The sequence below is a fragment of the Engystomops pustulosus genome, chromosome 5, assembly GCF_040894005.1.
Source record: "Engystomops pustulosus chromosome 5, aEngPut4.maternal, whole genome shotgun sequence".
In the NCBI taxonomy this organism is placed as follows: Eukaryota; Metazoa; Chordata; class Amphibia; order Anura; family Leptodactylidae; genus Engystomops; species Engystomops pustulosus.
The window spans coordinates 189,393,730-189,413,603 of NC_092415.1; the positions used below are offsets into that span (position 1 = coordinate 189,393,730).

The following is a 19,874-nucleotide window of genomic DNA, read 5'->3' on the forward strand; positions in this document are numbered from 1 at the left end:
CGCACCACACTGTACTAGTATGTCATGGAGTCCCGCTAATAGCGCACCACACTGTACTAGTATGTCATGGAGTCCCGCTAATAGTGCTCCACACTGTACTAGTATGTCATGGAGTCCCGCTAATAGCGCTCCACACTGTACTAGTATGTCATGGAGTCCCGCTAATAGCGCACCACACTGTACTAGTATGTCATGGAGTCCTGCTAATAGCGCACCACACTGTACTAGTATGTCATGAAGTCCCGCTAATAGTGCTCCACACTGTACTAGTATGCCATGGAGTCCTGCTAATAGAGCTCCACACTGTACTAGTATGTCATGGAGTCCCGCTAATAGCGCACCACACTGTACTAGTATGTCATGGAGTCCCGCTAATAGCGCACCACACTGTACTAGTATGTCATGAAGTCCCGCTAATAGCGCTCCACACTGTACTAGTATGTCATGGAGTCCCGCTAATAGCGCACCACACTGTACTAGTATGTCATGGAGTCCCGCTAATAGTGCTCCACACTGTACTAGTATGCCATGGAGTCCTGCTAATAGAGCTCCACACTGTACTAGTATGTCATGGAGTCCCGCTAATAGCGCACCACACTGTACTAGTATGTTATGGAGTCCCGCTAATAGTGCTCCACACTGTACTAGTATGTCATGGAGTCCCGCTAATAGCGCTCCACACTGTACTAGTATGTCATGGAGTCCCGCTAATAGCGCACCACACTGTACTAGTATGTCATGGAGTCCCGCTAATAGCGCTCCACACTGTACTAGTATGTCATGGAGTCCTGCTAATAGAGCTCCACACTGTACTAGTATGTCATGGAGTCCCGCTAATAGCGCACCACACTGTACTAGTATGTCATGAAGTCCCGCTAATAGTGCTCCACACTGTACTAGTATGCCATGGAGTCCTGCTAATAGAGCTCCACACTGTACTAGTATGTCATGGAGTCCCGCTAATAGCGCACCACACTGTACTAGTATGTCATGGAGTCCCGCTAATAGCGCACCACACTGTACTAGTATGTCATGGAGTCCCGCTAATAGCGCACCACACTGTACTAGTATGTCATGGAGTCCCGCTAATAGCGCACCACACTGTACTAGTATGTCATGGAGTCCTGCTAATAGCGCACCACACTGTACTAGTATGTCATGAAGTCCCGCTAATAGTGCTCCACACTGTACTAGTATGCCATGGAGTCCTGCTAATAGAGCTCCACACTGTACTAGTATGTCATGGAGTCCCGCTAATAGCGCACCACACTGTACTAGTATGTCATGGAGTCCCGCTAATAGCGCACCACACTGTACTAGTATGTCATGAAGTCCCGCTAATAGCGCTCCACACTGTACTAGTATGTCATGGAGTCCCGCTAATAGCGCACCACACTGTACTAGTATGTCATGGAGTCCCGCTAATAGTGCTCCACACTGTACTAGTATGCCATGGAGTCCTGCTAATAGAGCTCCACACTGTACTAGTATGTCATGGAGTCCCGCTAATAGCGCACCACACTGTACTAGTATGTCATGGAGTCCCGCTAATAGTGCTCCACACTGTACTAGTATGTCATGGAGTCCCGCTAATAGCGCTCCACACTGTACTAGTATGTCATGGAGTCCCGCTAATAGCGCACCACACTGTACTAGTATGTCATGGAGTCCCGCTAATAGCGCTCCACACTGTACTAGTATGTCATGGAGTCCTGCTAATAGAGCTCCACACTGTACTAGTATGTCATGGAGTCCCGCTAATAGCGCACCACACTGTACTAGTATGTCATGAAGTCCCGCTAATAGTGCTCCACACTGTACTAGTATGCCATGGAGTCCTGCTAATAGAGCTCCACACTGTACTAGTATGTCATGGAGTCCCGCTAATAGCGCACCACACTGTACTAGTATGTCATGGAGTCCCGCTAATAGCGCACCACACTGTACTAGTATGTCATGGAGTCCCGCTAATAGTGCTCCACACTGTACTAGTATGTCATGGAGTCCCGCTAATAGCGCTCCACACTGTACTAGTATGTCATGGAGTCCCGCTAATAGCGCACCACACTGTACTAGTATGTTATGGAGTCCCACTAATAGCGCACCACACTGTACTAGTATGTCATGGAGTCCCGCTAATAGCGCTCCACACTGTACTAGTATGTCATGGAGTCCTGCTAATAGAGCTCCACACTGTACTAGTATGTCATGGAGTCCCGCTAATAGCGCACCACACTGTACTAGTATGTCATGAAGTCCCGCTAATAGTGCTCCACACTGTACTAGTATGCCATGGAGTCCTGCTAATAGAGCTCCACACTGTACTAGTATGTCATGGAGTCCCGCTAATAGCGCACCACACTGTACTAGTATGTCATGGAGTCCCGCTAATAGCGCACCACACTGTACTAGTATGTCATGGAGTCCCGCTAATAGTGCTCCACACTGTACTAGTATGTCATGGAGTCCCGCTAATAGCGCTCCACACTGTACTAGTATGTCATGGAGTCCCGCTAATAGCGCACCACACTGTACTAGTATGTCATGGAGTCCCGCTAATAGCGCTCCACACTGTACTAGTATGTCATGGAGTCCCACTAATAGCGCTCCACATTGAACTAGTATGTCATGGAGTCCCGCTAATAGCGCTCCACATTGTACTAGTATGTCATGGAGTCCCACTAATTGTGCTCCACACTGTACTAGTATGTCATGGAGTCCCACTAATAGCGCACCACACTGTACTAGTATGTCATGGAGTCCCTCTAATAGCGCACCACACTGTACTAGTATGTCATGGAGTCCCGCTAATAGCGCTCCACACTGTACTAGTATGTCATGGAGTACCGCTAATAGCGCTCCACACTGTACTAGTATGTCATGGACCAGAGCTCAAGTGGCATCGGGAAGTGCAGGCTGTCTGTGACAGGACCCTTTTACCTATGAATCAGCATACAGTTCTATTACCCTGCAATACACCAGTATTGCAGGGTATTATAATGAACAAGCAGTCCAGAGCTGCTCCAGCGCCGCCTCAGCCTCCGCAGCTTACCAGAGTTGCTCCAGTGGCGCCTCAGACTTCGCAGCTTCCCAGAGCTGCTCCAGCGGCGCCTCACTCTCCACAGCTTCCCAGAGCTGCTTCAGCGGTGCCTCAGCAGCTTCCCAGAGCTGCTCCAGTGGCGCCTCAGCCTCTGCAGCTTCCCAGAGCTTCACCTGCAGCGCCTCAGCCTGCTCCAGTGATTCCGCAGCTTCCCAAAGCTGCTCCAGTGTCTCCGCAGCTTCCCAGAGCTGCTCCAGTAACTCCGTAGCTTCCCAGAGCTGCTCCAGTGACTCCGCAGCTTCCCAGAGCTACTCCAGTGACTCCGCAGCTTGCCAGTGCTGCTCCAGTGGCGTCCCAGCCTCTGCAGCTTGCCCGTGCTTCTCCAGTGGCGCCCCAACCTTCGCAGCCTGCCGTTGGTGCTCCAGTGGTGGCCCAGCCTCTGCAGCTTGCCAGTGCTGCTCCAGTGGCTCTCCAGAAGTCGCTCCAGAGACTCTGCAGCTTCCCACGGCTGCTCCGGTGACTCCGCAGCTTCCCACGGCTGCTCCGGTGACTCTGCAGCTTCCCACGGCTGCTCCTGTGACTCCGCAGCTTCCCACAGCTGCTCCGGTGACTCCGAAGCTGCTCCGGTGACTCCGGTGACTCCCCTGAGGCCGCTCCAGAGTCTCCACCGGCCTCTCCTGAGGCCGTTCCAGAGTCTCCACCGGCCTCCCCTGAGGCCGCTCCAGAGTCTCCACCGGCCTCCCCTGAGGCCGCTTCGAGTTTCCACTGGCCTCCCCTGAGGGTGCTCCAGAGTCTCCACTGGCCTCCCCTGAGGCCGCTCCAGAGTCTCCACCGGCCTCCCCTGAGGCCGCTCTAGTGTCTCAGCTTTCCAAGAGCCGCTCTTGCCTCCGCAGCTTCCCAGTGCTGCTCCGGCTTCCCAAGAGCCACTTCAGCCCAAGAGAAGAGGGGCCCTAAAGGACGGGGTACTGTCACGGGTACACCCGTGCTCCGCTGCCTGCCGGTCCTCGTCCCCCAGCCCTCACTTACCTCCTTACCACTGATCAGGACATTTACCCGACCCCTCTTCAACCCAATTCATACAAGCTTGGAGTTATCCTTCCATAAGGTGACTCCACACCTACAATGGTGCCAATATTTATTCACTGGTATTAATATCTAGTCATGTTGATACTCCAGAGTCTCCACCGGCATCCCCTGAGGGCACTCCAGAGTTTCCACCGGTCTCCCCTGAGGCCGCTCCAGAGTCTCCACCGGCCTCCCCTGAGTCTGCTCCAGAGTCTCTACCGGCCTCCCCTGAGGCCGCTCCAGAGTCTCCACCGGCCTCCCCTGAGGCCGCTCCAGAGTCTCCATCAGCCTCCCCTGAGGCCGCTCCAGTGTCTCCACCGGCCTCCCCTGAGGCCGGTGCAAGTTTGTCCTGTTTCTGCTTTTCCCCTTAGGTTCCATCACCGAGATGAATTGGAGGAGGCAAAAGAAGAGGCTGAAGAAGAAGAGAAGAGGGGCCCTAAAGGGTGGGGTACTGTCACGGGTACACCCGTGCTCCGCTGCCTGCCGGTCTCCGTCCCCCAGCCCTCACTTACCTCCTTACCACTGATCAGGACATTTACCCGACCCCTCTTCAACCCAATTCGTACATAAGGTGACTCCACACCTACAATGGTGCCAATATTTATTCACTGGTATTAATATCTAGTCATGTTGATACTACTGGCTATTGTTCTATGTTTTACTGTTCTCACAGCTTTTTTTGTTTCTGGCTGGTACCACTGAGGCTTTGATTTTGTGCAATGGTGTGATGGTGTCCTTGATGTTTACCACCTTTAATGTCTGGCAGCTAAATACCCCCAATAAGTCCTGTGTCTGATAAAGAAATATAATACCAACATTTTTAGTTGGACAAATGGACAAAAAGTTTCATCACTTAAAAACGTGGCTTCGTAACTATTACATTACGGCTTTTTGAGGAGTCAGTATAACCAAAAACATTCCTGGGTTAAACGGATCCGCTCATCCCTATTCCTCATCTCATCCCTTGTATTTTTCTAAAGTTAGGGGAGAATTTAAAAGTAAAAATTTGATTTCCGCTTTCTCTAGTATACATCTGAAAATAAATAAAATAATGAACGTGTCAGGTATGATGATGATTCTTCCATTTGGTGAATGTCATCTCGGAAAAATGCATCCAAGTGTCCAAAAAGACACTGCTTTGTCATTTTACCAACCATACAAATTTTAATAAATAGTGATCAAAAGGTCGTACCTTTGTCATAACAGTACGAATAAAAAAATGTATCTTTTCTCGCAAAAAATTACACATTTCCCAGCTAGGTAGACCCAATTATGAAAAAGTTACAGCTGGCATAATTTGGGTATGCGAGAAGTTTTGGAAATTTTTTAAATCTCCACAGTCGTACTGATTACACTTTGGTTTCACTTTTCCTCTGAATGTAACAAGGTGATTTGTGTGTTTTTTGTTACCATGCCCATAGACATTAGAAACTTCCTTCTTCCTTACGTGAAATCATGCTATAAATAATGAAAGCATTTGTCCTTCACCACATTGTCTGCTGACCTGATTTATATATCTATGTATAAAGAAACTGTCTAAACTTTTCACTTGTTATTCTTTGTAGATAAGCAAGGATTGAGAATGTCCAGGTGTCACACAGACTGTATACAGAGACCTCTCTCTCGAGCCTTCAGGTGGCTTGGTAAGCTGGTGGGAAGGTACCCCTGGTGGTTCCTTCTTATTCCTTTTGTTTTATCTGCTGGTTTGGGAGCTGGGTTTTACTTTTTACCTCAGAGACAAGCGAATGACATTGAAGAACAGTTCACACCAATTGGAGGTCCGGCTAAAACTGAGCGCGAATTTGTAAGGACACATTTTCCCACCAATGACGCAGGACAGTTTTCTGCATCGCGATTGTACACAGAAGGTTCCTTTGTCTCTCTCTTGGCCGTGAGCACATCTGATAATGTCCTAAACAGTGACACGTTTGAAGAACTCATGAAGTTGGATGAGATGGTGCAGAACTTCACCGTGATGGATCCTACAACTAACACAACTCTCACATTTCAGCAACTGTGTGCCGAGGTCCAGGGACCCAAATGTATCTCACCTAATCCCCTTCTATCTGCAGTACAAGGCAATGTGAGTCTGATAGAGACAATACATATACAATACCCCATGTTTAGAAATAGAACATTCATAGGGACATACCTGGGGGGAGTGCAACTGAATTCAGGAAATATTGTCCAAAAAGCCAAAGCCATCAAATTAGTTTATTATCTGAGAGAAGACGATGAGAACGACAAAGAAAAGAGTCTGCAGTGGATCAACGAATTTATCACATTTTTCTCAAAGAATGACTTACAGCTCGGTGAAATCAAGGTACCGTAATTCATTTTAATGAGCTGCGGAAAAGTTTAACAAGTGAAATGTTAATTATTCAGTAACAATTTTTTTCTTTTGTCAAATTTCATACTGCATAAAAATGGAATTGTTTTAATTGGTGTCTCTGCCTAGTCACTTTCTGAGCACAGAAAACTATGTATTTATCTTTTTAACTGCTATAGGTACTGAGATGTTGCCATCATCTATAATAATACACATAAGCCTGAGTACCTGAACAGAATACCAATTTTTCATACATTGTTAAAAAAAAAACATTAGCAGCATCACTTGCTGAATCAACGTTGCTCTCTGATGCAGGATCTGGCCTTGTGATAGGTTTTTGTGGCCACCTTTACCCCCTTAACGACTTGGCCTTTTTTAGTTTTTTCACTCACAAACTTCAAAAATCTATAACTTGTTTATTTTTCCACATAAAGAGCTGTGTTATGGCTTATTTTCTGCGTAACAAATTGCACTTCATAGTGATGGTATTTAATATTCCATGGCGTGTACTGGGAAGCGGGAAAAAAATTCCAAATGCAGTGAAAATGGTGAAAAACCACATTTGCGACATTTTCTTGAGGGCTTGGATTTTACAGCTTTCACTCTGTGTCCCAAATGACATGTCTACTTTATTCTTTGGGTCGGTACGATCATGTGGATACCAAATTTGTATAGGTTTTATAATGTTTTCATACATTTAAAAAAATTAAAACCTCCTGTACAAAATATTTTTTTTTTATTTTGCCATCTTCTGGCGCCAATATTTTTTTCATACTTTGGTGTACGGAGCTGTGGGTAGTGTCATTTTTTGCTAATTTTGATGGCGTTTTCATTTCTATAATTTTTGGGACTGTGCAACCTTTTGATCACTTTTTATAAATTTTTTTATATTTTTCAAAATGGCAAAAAAATGCCATTTTCGACTTTGGACGCTATTTCCTGTTACGGGGTTAAAGGAAATTAGCACATTGTAATGCATGGATTAAAACGAAGTAGCCTCGGGTATTCGGAACACCCGAGGCTACCATGGCGATGGATCGACGCTCCCCGTGACGCTATCGGGGAGCGACGATCCTCGACAAGATGGCGGATCGGTATTACCGGTAAGCCTTTTCTGCAATATGCAGCAAAGACTTTCCGGCTATGGAAAGGGCTCGGCCCGCGAGCCCTCTCCATGCACCGGGCCCCAGTGAGCGCCGTACTAGTACGGCGTGCGTCGGGAAGGGGTTACCTAAAAAAAGGTTAAAAGGTTAAAATGTTAAAAATATAAAATATGCACAAAAATATGCCAATGTCTGCTTCGGGGATGGGGAGGATGTTATTGCCTGTGTAGCTGCAGCCTGGGGGGCAATTGTAGTTTTACAGTTTGAGACCTGGCACGGGAAGATACATAAAACGTGCAAGCTTTTTTATTTTTAAAGGACACAAATAGTGGGAGAGCATTTAGGTTTATTTTGACTTGGATTTATATTTTATTAAAGAAAAAAGTTTATCGAATTTACTTTGAGACACTTGCGATCACTGGATTGCTTATATAGAACACTGCACTCATCATCTGATCGCTTGTTCAAAGTAATACACTGCCATACTGATGTACGGTATGGTCGTGTATTACAGTAGTCAGCCTGACACGCACACTGACCTATCCTGTCTACAACAGGGTCTGTCATTGTGCTACTGAAGGTCACGGAGACAATCAGCAACCCCCCCCCCCCCCCCCCGAAACCGGTGGAAGGGGGATGGGGCGATCGTGACGGGGACAGATATAGAATGCCTAAAAGGTTAAACAGCTGGGATTGTGATCCCAGCTGTTACCACCGAGAGGCTGGCTGTCGAATACAGCCGACCTTTGACACTGTTGTCAACGTTGACAGCAGTTGAACTAACCGCTGACCTGGACGTACATTTTCGGATGCCATGTTGGCCTTCAGAAAACTACAGTCACTACTGCAGAATGCAAATGGATGATAGATGGAGTTGCCTCCATTTGTAACCTATTAGATGCTGCAGTCAATATCCGGCCATGGTATCTATGGGGTTAAAAACTCTTTTTCTGATCCTGCCATATGCTTGTCTCAAAGATTAAGTCACGCATGTCTAAATACAAACTACTTGTTGGTGCGTGTGTCTGACCACTTTCTCTTTCATATCTCACAGACTGAAACACGTAGCCAAGTACAGTATATACTGTCTATTATACAAGTGAAGAGCAGTGGCCATGTATCTGTTCTATTGCTCCACTGATCCCTGTCTCATGACACCTGAGTGAAGTTGGCCCCCCCACCTTGTTCAAATCAAACAAAATTGGTGTCAAATGTTTGTGCTACGTTTGTGCTGGTTTGTGCAGCAAAAAATTTACTTTGGCACAGATTTTAATGAAAGTTTCCAGAGGTCATCAGAGGTCAACCAGCACCCCCCACATTGCCCAAACCAAACAAAGCTGGTGCCAATCAATTCTGCTATGTTTGTGCTGGTTTGTGCTGCTCACATTTTTGTTTGTGCTGCTTTTGTTTTGAATATGTGAACAAAAAATGAAAGGTCAAAAGTTCAAGCAGCCCCCCCACATTAACCGAATTAACAAAACTGGTGTCAAACGTTAGTGCTATGTTTGTGCTGGTTTGTGCAGCAAAAGTTTTCGTTTGTGCCGCTGTTATTTTTAATATATTCATACTTTTTTCCAGAGGTCATTTCTTCCAAAGTACATTGGGGGTCATTTACTAAGGGCCCGATTCGCGTTTTCCCGACGTGTTACCCGAATATTTCCAATTTGCGCCGATTGTACCTGAATTGACCCGGGATTTTGGCGCACGCGATCGGATTGTGGCGCATCGGCGCCGGCATGCGCGCGACGGAAATCGGGGGGCGTGGCCGAACGAAAACCCGACGTATTCGGAAAACCCGCCGCATTTAAGAACCGAAAATGTGTCGCTCGGGACCCGCTTACCTTCACTCAGACGGCCTCGGTGAATTCCGGCGCGTTAAAATGCTTTTCAGCGCAGCAGCGCCACCTACTGGACGGCGGAGGAACTACCTTATTAAATCCCGGCCGGACCCGAATCCAGCGCAGAGAGCGCGCCGCTGGATCGCGAATGGACCGGGTAAGTAAATCTGCCCCAATGTGTTTGCTAGCTCCCCCTGGTGGTCAAACCAGGGAAGTGTCACTAGGTTTGTTTTTTTACCAGTTCAGCCTAAACACATTTAACCTATGTAAAAACCTGAACATACCTTCAAAACAAAAGCAGCACAAACAAAAAATTGAGCAGCACAAACCAGCACAAACGTAGCAGAATTGTTCGGCACCAGTTTGGTTTGGTTTGGGCAATTTGGGCAATTTGGGCGGGCTGGTTGACCTCTGATGACCTCTGGAAACTTTCATGAATATCTTAAAAACGATACGAAAATTTCTGCTGCACAAACCAGCACAAATGTAGCACAAACGTTTGACACCAATTTTGTTTGATTTGGACAAGGTGGGGGGGCCAACTTCACTCAGGTTCTCAAGACTGCTCGTGACTCCAACGATTATACATTATACAATAATGTTTATTATTGAAAAAAAAAAACATTACCTAGCATAAATTTTTATTATTATTATTATTTTTTTTTTTTACTTTATATTTCATATGTTTTGGGTTTATTCCCATTTACACTAAAATCGTCTGGGACCTTTTTCATATTTATTCTCTAAACAGTATGTTACACATTACGGTTCGCTTCAACGCTGATGTTTTCTCATCGCATTTTCTTTTGTAGGTATCATATTTCACATCGCTATCACGGCAGCAGGAATTTGACGGCATCACAAAGTCTGTAATTCCATTGTTTTCCATTACCTATTTTATCACCATATTCTTTTCTATTTTGTCATGTATAAGGTAAGATCACATGATCGTTTGCCAAATAAAGATGGGACTTCAGAGCTACAACCTCATTGAAAGGGAACTTGTCAACTTAAAGGGGTATTCTCATCTGGGCATTTATATTCAGTTTCATTAATCTGCCATGTATAAACATTTCTTCAATTAGATGTTATTAAAGAAAAAATGACCTGTGTGAAGATAATTTCTCATAAATGTAGTCATATGGTCCCATAGACACTAGACTGTGTCCTTGGATACAACCACCTCTGCTGGAGTGATTGCACATAGAAACAAAAAAGTTTTTGTATATGAAATGTACAGGAGTTACTGCAGGTCCTACAGGTGTCCTGTGGTAATAAATGCTGAAGCCAGGTGGTTGGGCAGGGATCAATAGCACATGTCTGGCCACAGCTGCCAGAGTGCAGGGTAGTCGTATCCGAGGCAGCTATGGCAATGAATAAAATTAAATTTGAATGCCCAAAGGAGAATACCCTTTTAATAAACCTAAGTTAGTACCTTATACAAGACTGTAATTATGTTTCAAACATTCTAGTGATGATCCAGTAGGTTGCTGCCCTGCTGGAAAAATTATTTATTCCCTCACTTTTCTTTAAGAAATTCAGTCAAGGAGGCAGGAAAGCTCTTCAATACAGCTCTCCACCGTCTTACAGCTATCCTGCTTTGCAAACCTGCCCCTCCACATGCCCCTCGGCACTCCCCTCATCTTAAGTCACTTCATTCTTTTTGACATTTCCGTATTTGTCATTTCAGCACCAACACCAGTAAGAGTACTTACTGGGGCAGATTTAATTACCCGGTCCATTCGCGATCCAGCGGCGCGTTCTCTGCGCTGGATTCGGGTCCGGCCGGGATTTATTAAGGTAGTTCCTCCGCCGTCCACCAGGTGGCGCTGCTGCGCTGAAAAGCATCGGAACGCGCTGGAGTTCACCGGCTCGGGCTGAGTGAAGGTAAGTGCAAGCTCCGCGACAGTTTTTTTTTTTTAAATTCGGCGGTTTTTCCGAATCCGTCGGGTTTTCGTTCGGCCACGCACCCGATTTCCGTCGCGTGCATGCCGGCCGGCGCCGATGCGCCACAATCCGATCGCTTGCGCCAAAATCCCGGGGCAATTCAGGGGAAATCGGCGCAAATCAGAAATATTCAGGTAACAAATCGGGAAACCGCGAATCGGGCCCTTAGTAAATGACCCCCACTGTATACAGTGCCGGCTGCGAGTGAGAACTACTCCGACGTGCATGTGCATGTTGCTGAAGAGCATTATATAGGCTAGAACTGCGCACAATATTCGCACAGTCGCCTGTCATTTTGGTGTTTCTGGCTGCGAGTGACAGCTAGCCTATTCAATGCTGATCAACAGCGTCGGAGCAAGGGGTTATCTGGTTTTTACAATTTTAATAGAAATGGAAGCAAGAAAAAATTTAATTCTTCACCCTCGGTTGGTCAGGGAGGGTTGGCAGTCACGTGTCTGCTGTGGCCAATCAGTGGTGACAATCACTAGTGACTCACGTATTGAGTCACACGTATTGAGAAATGGTTATGCACACTGTTTTATTTCGTAACCTTTAATTTGTTATTTATTATTGATAATGTTTAAAGCAAGTAAATATAAGTTCTATATGCAGGATTGGTCTTAGTTAATCAATTGATTACCATGCAAATATAATTATACATAACAGTATATGTTCTATGTTATAGTTCCAAAGCAATAGTTGCATCTTCCAAAAATTTCTACATTTTGGATTTGATTTACTTACAGACTTGATTGTGTGAGGAACAAATTCTGGGTGGCCGGATTTGGAGTCATTTCTTCTGGATTGGCTGTGCTCTCTAGTTTTGGCCTTTTGTTACTATGCGGAGTGCCCTTTGTAGTGACTGTTGCGAATGCACCATTCCTCATTCTTGGTAAGTTAAAAAAAGAAACATTGGTGGAGAATTACTAAGCTACATGCATAAGAATTAGTTCAATTTGTAGCAAAAAAACAAGTATGCATGCTTTTTACTGCATTCGTTATGTATATTTCAGGCATATGCCATATTTTCTTTAGAAAGGAGGTGTGGTTTAGTGGGAAACGGCTGTAGATTGGTGGCTTATAATGTGCCAAATTTGCACAAGAATTTTGTCAAAAAATAGCTGGTGCAAGATTAAGGAAGAATATTTAAATATGCATCAAACATATCATCTATCATAAGCCACTTCCTCAGACAGGCTAGTCTAACTGTAACAGTGTAGATGGGTTATCCACAGGATATGCTATAAATGAAGTTTATAGGGACTCCCCCCAAAAAAAATTGAATGTTCTTTCACCCCTCATCCCTAATTATAGTATGGCACTAACAAATTAAATTAAAAAAATTAAGTTTTAACCTACAAAGTGAAAGCAGTAAAGATTTACAAGCAATAAATACACTCACTGGCCACTTTATTAGGTACACCATGCTAGTAACGGGTTGGACCCCCTTTTGCCTTCAGAACTGCCTCAATTCTTCGTGGCATAGATTCAACAAGGTGCTGGAAGCTCCTCAGAGATTTTGGTCCATATTGACATGATGGCATCACACAGTTGCCGCAGATTTGTCGGCTGCACATCCATGATGCGAATCTCCCGTTCCACCACATCCCAAAGATGCTCTATTGGATTGAGATCTGGTGACTGTGGAGGCCATTTGAGTCCAGTGACCTCATTGTCATGTTCAAGAAACCAGTCTGAGATGATTCCAGCTTTATGACATGGCGCATTATCCTGCTGAAAGTAGCCATCAGATGTTACAGGGTACATTGTGCTCATAAAGGGATGGACATGGTCAGCAACAATACTCAGGTAGGCTGTGGCGTTGCAACGATGCTCAATTAGTACCAAGGGGCCCAAAGAGTGCCAAGAAAATATTTCCCACACCATGACACCACCACCACCAGCCTGAACCGTTGATACAAGGCAGGATGGATCCATGCTTTCATGTTGTTGACGCCAAATTCTGACCCTACCATCTGAATGTCGCAGCAGAAATTGAGACTCATCAGACCAGGCAACGTTTTTCCAATCTTCTACTGTCCAATTTCGATGAGCTTGTGCAAATTGTAGCCTCAGTTTCCTGTTCTTAGCTGAAAGGAGTGGCACCCGGTGTGGTCTTCTGCTGCTGTAGCCCATCTGCCTCAAAGTTTGACGTACTGTGCATTCAGAGATGCTCTGCTGCCTACCTTGGTTGTAACGGGTGGCGATTTGAGTCACTGTTGCCTTTCTATCAGCTTGAACCAGTCTGCCCATTCTCCTCTGACCTCTGGCGTCAACAAGGCATTTACGCCCACAGAACTGCAGCTCAGTGGATGTTTTTTCTTTTTCGGACCATTCTCTGTAAATCCTAGAGATGGTTGTGCGTGAAAATCCCAGTAAATCAGCAGTTTCTGAAATACTCAGACCAGCCCTTCTGGCACCAACAACCATGCCACGTTCAAAGGCACTCAAATCACCTTTCTTCCCCATACTGATGCTCGGTTTGAACTGCAGGAGATTGTCTTGACCATGTCTACATGCCTAAATGCACTGAGTTGCCGCCATGTGATTGGCTGATTAGAAATTAAGTGTTAACGAGCAGTTGGACAGGTGTACCTAATAAAGTGGCCGGTGAGTGTATATCGCACATACAAATATTTACTTGCAAACATTAACCCCTTGGCAACATGAGATGTAATAGTACGTCACATGCCGGCTGCGAATGTATGGAGAGTGCTCATGGACCGAGCTCTCTCCATACAAGGTGGGTATTTGCTGGAAATTGCAGCAAACACCCACTGGTAACACCCGCAGTCAGTGCTAGCACCGGCATTCATATTTAGCATATCATCACATCATTAATTCACATTTAACACCCGCACCCTGTCATTAAGGGCTCTTTCACATTGGCATTGATGTTCAGCTTCAGTTGCGCATCCGTTACATTTTGTCTCTGTTGTGTCTCTGTGTCTGCAAAAAACAATAATGGTGTAAGATTGCTCTGAAAGCATCACGCCTGGTTTTTCAGCCTCATCAGTGAAAAAAAAAACGGATGTTTCATCTATTTTTTTTTTACGGACCAATAGACTTCTATTTCCTTCCGTGATCCACATCCGTGAAAAAGACATGATTCATAATTTTTCCACGGACAACGGATCAGTGAAAAACTACGCCAATGCGAGAGAGAGAAAGATTCGTAGAACAGCATCCTCTCATTAAACCTTTGCCTCCAATGCCGTTTTACATTTTTATGTTTCTGTATTTTTCCATTGAAACATTCCCCGCTTTGGGACATGGGGATTACATAACATGTTTAAGATATTTAGAATTATTTATCCATGATAAATTTCTTCATAGTTGTAGTATCAAATATGGGGCCACATCTTGGGTGATTCCAATTCAAGTGGTCTTACCCTAGTGAAAATAATTAGTAACCCCTTGATTCATTTTGTGAGAGATGTTATTTCCTAAATGAGGTAACTTCTCTGCATTTCATTTTCATATTTCACCATCTGATGCACATTAATCTTTCGACGCAACAAGGGTAAAAATCATCACTGTTCTGCTGATAATCTCCTTAATGTGAACCTAATTGATCCCTAAGATTTTAATTCATATTATCTTACATCTCCATTGAACAGAAATTAACTTAGAAAATTTACCTGGCTATAAAATGCTAATTTATCATTCACCTGTCCTTTATAGGGCAATTACTTTTTGGTTCTGTCTTAATACAATGGAATGTTTTACAGAGAGAAACTTTAGATTTGTTTGTTCTAATTCAACGACCTGTATATAAAAAAACACCTTTGTCTATTTTTACAGAGATTACTGTTACAATACTTTTAATGCTGTTACTTGTAGGTGTCGGGGTGGATGATATGTTCATTATGATTTCCAGCTGGCAACAAACTAAAGTAAAGGATAAAGTTGAAGACAGAATGGCCGATACATACGCTGAGGCTGCAGTCTCCATAACAATCACAACGCTCACAGATGTTCTAGCTTTCTACATTGGAATTCTGACCTCCTTCCAGTCTGTGCAGTCATTCTGTATATACACTGGGACGGCCATCTTGTTCTGCTTCCTGTATAACGTCACTTGCTTTGGGGCTTTCTTAGCTCTCAATGGCAGAAGAGAGGAGAGTAACAGGCATTGGTTCATTTGTAAGAAGGTGGCAGAAGAGAAAGACACCCATCGATCTTCTGCCTATAACATGTGCTGTGTTGGTGGAGGATACAGCCAGATCTCTGGTAAAGAGACTGATCATCCCGTCACCAGTTTTTTTCGGAATCAGTATGGACCATTTCTGAATAACATCTGGACCAAGATTTTTGTTCTTCTTTTGTACTTAGGATATCTGGCCAGCAGTATATATGGGTGTTTTCAGGTTCAGGAAGGCATTGACTTACGTAATCTAGCTACTGATAGCTCTTATGTTCGTTCCTTCTATGACGATGAAGATTTATATTTTTCAGAGTACGGTCCTAGAGTGATGGTTGTGGTGACTGAGGAGCTTTCATACTGGGATTTAGATGTTCAGGGAAAAATTGACAGGTGTATGGAGTCTTTTATAGATGATCCCTATGTTAGTAAGTCTCTCTCCGAGTCCTGGTTCACAGTGTATAGAGAGATGGCTCAGCAGATGAACTTGAACATTAGTGACAAAAGCAACTTTATGGGGAATTTATTAGTATTATTTACTACAATCCCAGATTTTAGGCAAGATGTGGACATTCAGTCGGGCAATATAAAAGCTTCCCGTTTCTTTATCCAGACAGTAAATGTTACATCAGCAGTGGATGAGAGAAACCTATTAAACCAAGTCCGACATACAGCAAAGACGTGTGAGATCCCGGTTCTTGTCTATCACCCAGCGTTTATCTATTTTGACCAATATGCTGTAATCATATCAAACACCATACAGAACACTGCAGTTGCTGCGGCCACCATGTTTGTGATCTCAATCCTCCTAATTCCAAATCCTCTGTGCTCCTTGTGGGTGACATTCACCATAGCATCTATTATAGTGGGTGTTACAGGTTTCATGGCTTACTGGGATGTCAACTTAGATTCCATCTCCATGATCAACCTCGTCATCTGCATTGGATTCTCTGTAGACTTCTCTGCTCACATTTCCTATGCTTATGTCTCCAACCACAACACCAAAGCCAATGAAAGGGTGATCGAGGCCTTACATTCTCTGGGGTATCCTATAGTGCAGGGAGCTGTGTCCACCATCCTGGGGGTGATTGTCCTTTCTGCAGCTGAGAGTTACATCTTCAGGACATTTTTTAAGATCATATTCCTTGTTATTGCATTTGGTATGATGCATGGACTGGTTTTCCTTCCTGTATTTTTCACATTCTTCGGTAGTTGTGTGACACACAATGAGGCTACAAAGATTGCAGCAGATATAGATGAGCAAAGCTTAGACAATGATATGAAAGACACATATTTAAATGATTATGACCACATAGTTACACATTTCCCAAAGAAATCTACAAATGCTGATCCTAAATGCCCTTAATAATGAATTTACTTATGGAATGAACACACAGTTGATGTGCTTCCAATACAAATCCACTTTATTAGACCAGAAAAACAAGCTTCATTGCAAGTTGTTTCTATTTTTTTTTTATTTTGACATTTATTTCTTACTTCTCAAGCAAAAAGGTGAATTTCCAAAATTGCTGATTTTAACAAACAATACAAAATTTAAATATGAATTAAGATTGAAAGGGAACTTGTCAGCAGATATTCTACCGAATAAACCACTATCAGTATGTTGTAAAACGGGTTAACACCTTCCAGTTGATGTTTCTTTCATGGCCTCCCTCTGCTGTGAAGGACATCATGTATCAGACTTCAGGAAATATGGTTGGTGATGTCACATGATGCAGGCCCACCAATTACAGTGAAGGGGACATTCTGAGTTGGGAGAGCAGGACTGCGGTGCTAAACTCTCCGCCTTCTTGACTTTATACAAACAATTCACATCTCACTTCAAGGTTGTTTTTTTGGTGATGCCACCACGATGGGTCATAAAAGAAACACAATCTAGAAAGTGTTCATCTACTTGACAACATGCTGGTAGGGGTTTATTAAGTCAGTTTCTCCTGAAAGGTTTCCATTTACACAGTACCTATTTAGAAAAGTTAGGTCATATACCTGGTAGCCACCGGTAGGAAGCTGCTGCCTCTGTTTGTCCAATATATGCACAACATGCATAACATTTTCCAGGCAATATCCTAGAGGGAAAATTGATCCTTGAGTATGTTATTACCATATAATCAGCTTCTTCCAACCCATGAGGTTGATGAAACATGGTCATGATAGTATTATAGATCCCTTGGCAGATTAAGACCTTTGACTAATTAAGATCTAGCACCATTCCAGGAGTAGCTGTCCTGAACTTTCAAAAAAATGTGTCGTTATGCAACATCCAAAGAGGTAGTAGCCATAGCAGCTGTTATGGGGCTCGCTGTGTCAGGGGGCCTCAGAATATGACCTGACACACTTAAGAATGAAGGATGAGTACCATTGTGTTCATATTATTCTGCACATCTTCCACAGTACACAGCACAAATTGGCTAAATAAGACATTTTAGAGGAGAGATAGGGGACAGCAGAATGACAGGACTAGGGATCTTTTATCACTAATACCTGCCGTTTCCTTCCGCCATGTGATCAGCATATGTGTAAGTGTATAAATGTATATATCAGTGCACAAATGTGTGTATGTGTGCAAAGGTGTATAAATGTTTGAGTATGTAAGTATGTATATTTTCTGAGGGAGGCCCCATACAGAAGTCTCCTATGAGGCCCAGCCTCTCCTAGTTATGCCTCTGAAGCTGGGCCGCAGAATAGGCAAACAAAATGGTAGCAGGTTTTAAAAGCAGGACATTTATATTTATTGTACATCGGCGTGCGTTGCTCAAAGTTATATTTGTACCAGATAAATTGTTAAAAAAAAATAATGCTACCTATCAAGTAAAACAAGTTTCTAATGTGTATGCAAAAAAATTCAAAAGTAAAAAATGTTTTTGTACATTTCTAGATTCCTGCCTGTTTTTAAGAGTGATTTGGGGCAAAATTACATGATAAATATCATGTAAATAATTGATTTCACAAGTCCAAATTCAAGGTTCAAATATAAGTACAACTACTGCTTTATGTAAATAAATTGTATAATGGAATTTGGCAAAACAATGACCCCTTCACCCATTCAGTTAATGTTCTTTCTGCTGCTATTGGCTGGAAAACAGAAGGTCCAGATAAGAGAGCGATAGATAGAGAAGCTTTTCTCATTCGAGTGAGTTGAACTGACAATACGTGGCTGTGACTGGAAAATGGAAAATCTCCTCCTTAAGGGGGTTAAATGCTGGAGAAGGGGGTCGACTTACCAAGGTAACTAGAGCAGCACTGGGGGATTATGGGAAGAAGAAAGGAGGAGTTAGAGGTCAGTGGGGCAGATTTATCAAGCTGTCTGAAAGTCAGAATATTTCTAGCTGCCATTGGCAACCAATCACAGCTCGGCTTTCATTTTACCAGTGCTCATGAATATTTTAAAGGGAAGCTGTGATTGATTGCCATAGGCAACTAGAAATATTCTGACTTTCAGACAGCTTGATAAATCTGCCCCAGTAAGTGAGTTCTGAGGGAGACAGCAATGTGGTCAGTGCTGAGGAGTGTAAGAGGAGCTAGAGAAGAGCCTGGGGCTCTAAGGAGCCAAGCAGAGGAAGAGTGAGTGAGCACAGCTAGCACAGTGCAGAGCCTATGAGGAGCACGTTAAGGAGGATAGCTCAACAAGGTGGCCGGTGGCCTTGCAGTTAAATGCACAAGTGTGAGAGTTGTTTCTTAGGACGCCGCCATCACCACAAGGCAAATAATTTACTCCTCTATTAATCCCCTGGAAGCTAGCCCTTGTTGGAAAGGGTTAAACATCACGCTGACCCACAACACCTATCTCCCAGGGGCCCAAGTCAGCGATCATCCCCCTAATATTTCCCTACAAGACCTTTCCCCCCTTTTGAGCACTGTATGTGGCGGTCCTGGTTCCCCTTTTTGTAGAGAACCTTGGCCAAGGGGAAGGGGTGCAACATCTACACCACTTTTCTGGCACAGAAGCCCTGATAAATGCCCCCCATAGATTTCTCAGTGTCAAAATTGTAATTGGATGCTTTTTTGAAAAAAGGACAGATGAGCATTTGTCTTTAGTACTGTTATATACTTTATGAAAGACAAAAGATCTGGACTTATGAATTATGCTAATTTTTGGCCTAGTTACACTATAAAGCAGTGATTATACTGATTATGTCATCTTATGTGTCTGTTTTTTTCCTTCTGAACCAGCAGATCCCAGCAGTTCTTGTACAGTGCATCTCAAATTGAAAAATGTTATTTGTAAGTATCAATCAGGCTCAAATATAGACGCTGAGGAACGCCCCATTTTCGAGGATTTTGTAAATTACTTTCCCCCCACTTCTCGGCATAGGGGAGAAGATGGACCAGGAGTTGTAAAATTATAGAAGCATTAGAGACATCAGCTCAGTGAGAATATCAATATAGA

At 43.9% G+C, this 19,874-nt stretch overlaps 1 protein-coding gene across 1 annotated transcript; it reads left to right on the forward strand.

Moving 5' to 3' along the window:
- The first annotated feature begins 5,609 nt into the window (after positions 1-5,609).
- On the forward strand, positions 5,610-17,136 carry LOC140133649 (patched domain-containing protein 3-like). Its single transcript, XM_072154094.1, has 4 exons — positions 5,610-6,428; positions 10,188-10,309; positions 12,069-12,214; positions 15,166-17,136. Exons 1-4 carry the CDS (start codon positions 5,688-5,690, stop codon positions 16,830-16,832), a joined length of 2,676 nt encoding a protein of 891 aa, XP_072010195.1. The 5' UTR covers positions 5,610-5,687; the 3' UTR covers positions 16,833-17,136.
- The last annotated feature ends 2,738 nt before the right edge of the window (positions 17,137-19,874 follow it).

Excerpts from the sequence above, each read along its gene's own strand:
- LOC140133649 (XM_072154094.1), top strand. The coding sequence starts at position 5,688 with ATGTCCAGGTGTCACACAGACTGTATACAGAGACCTCTCTCTCGAGCC. Across the intron at positions 10,310-12,068 it reads TCTATTTTGTCATGTATAAG|ACTTGATTGTGTGAGGAACA; the intron begins GTAAGATCACAT and ends ATTTACTTACAG. Across the intron at positions 12,215-15,165 it reads TGCACCATTCCTCATTCTTG|GTGTCGGGGTGGATGATATG; the intron begins GTAAGTTAAAAA and ends TGTTACTTGTAG.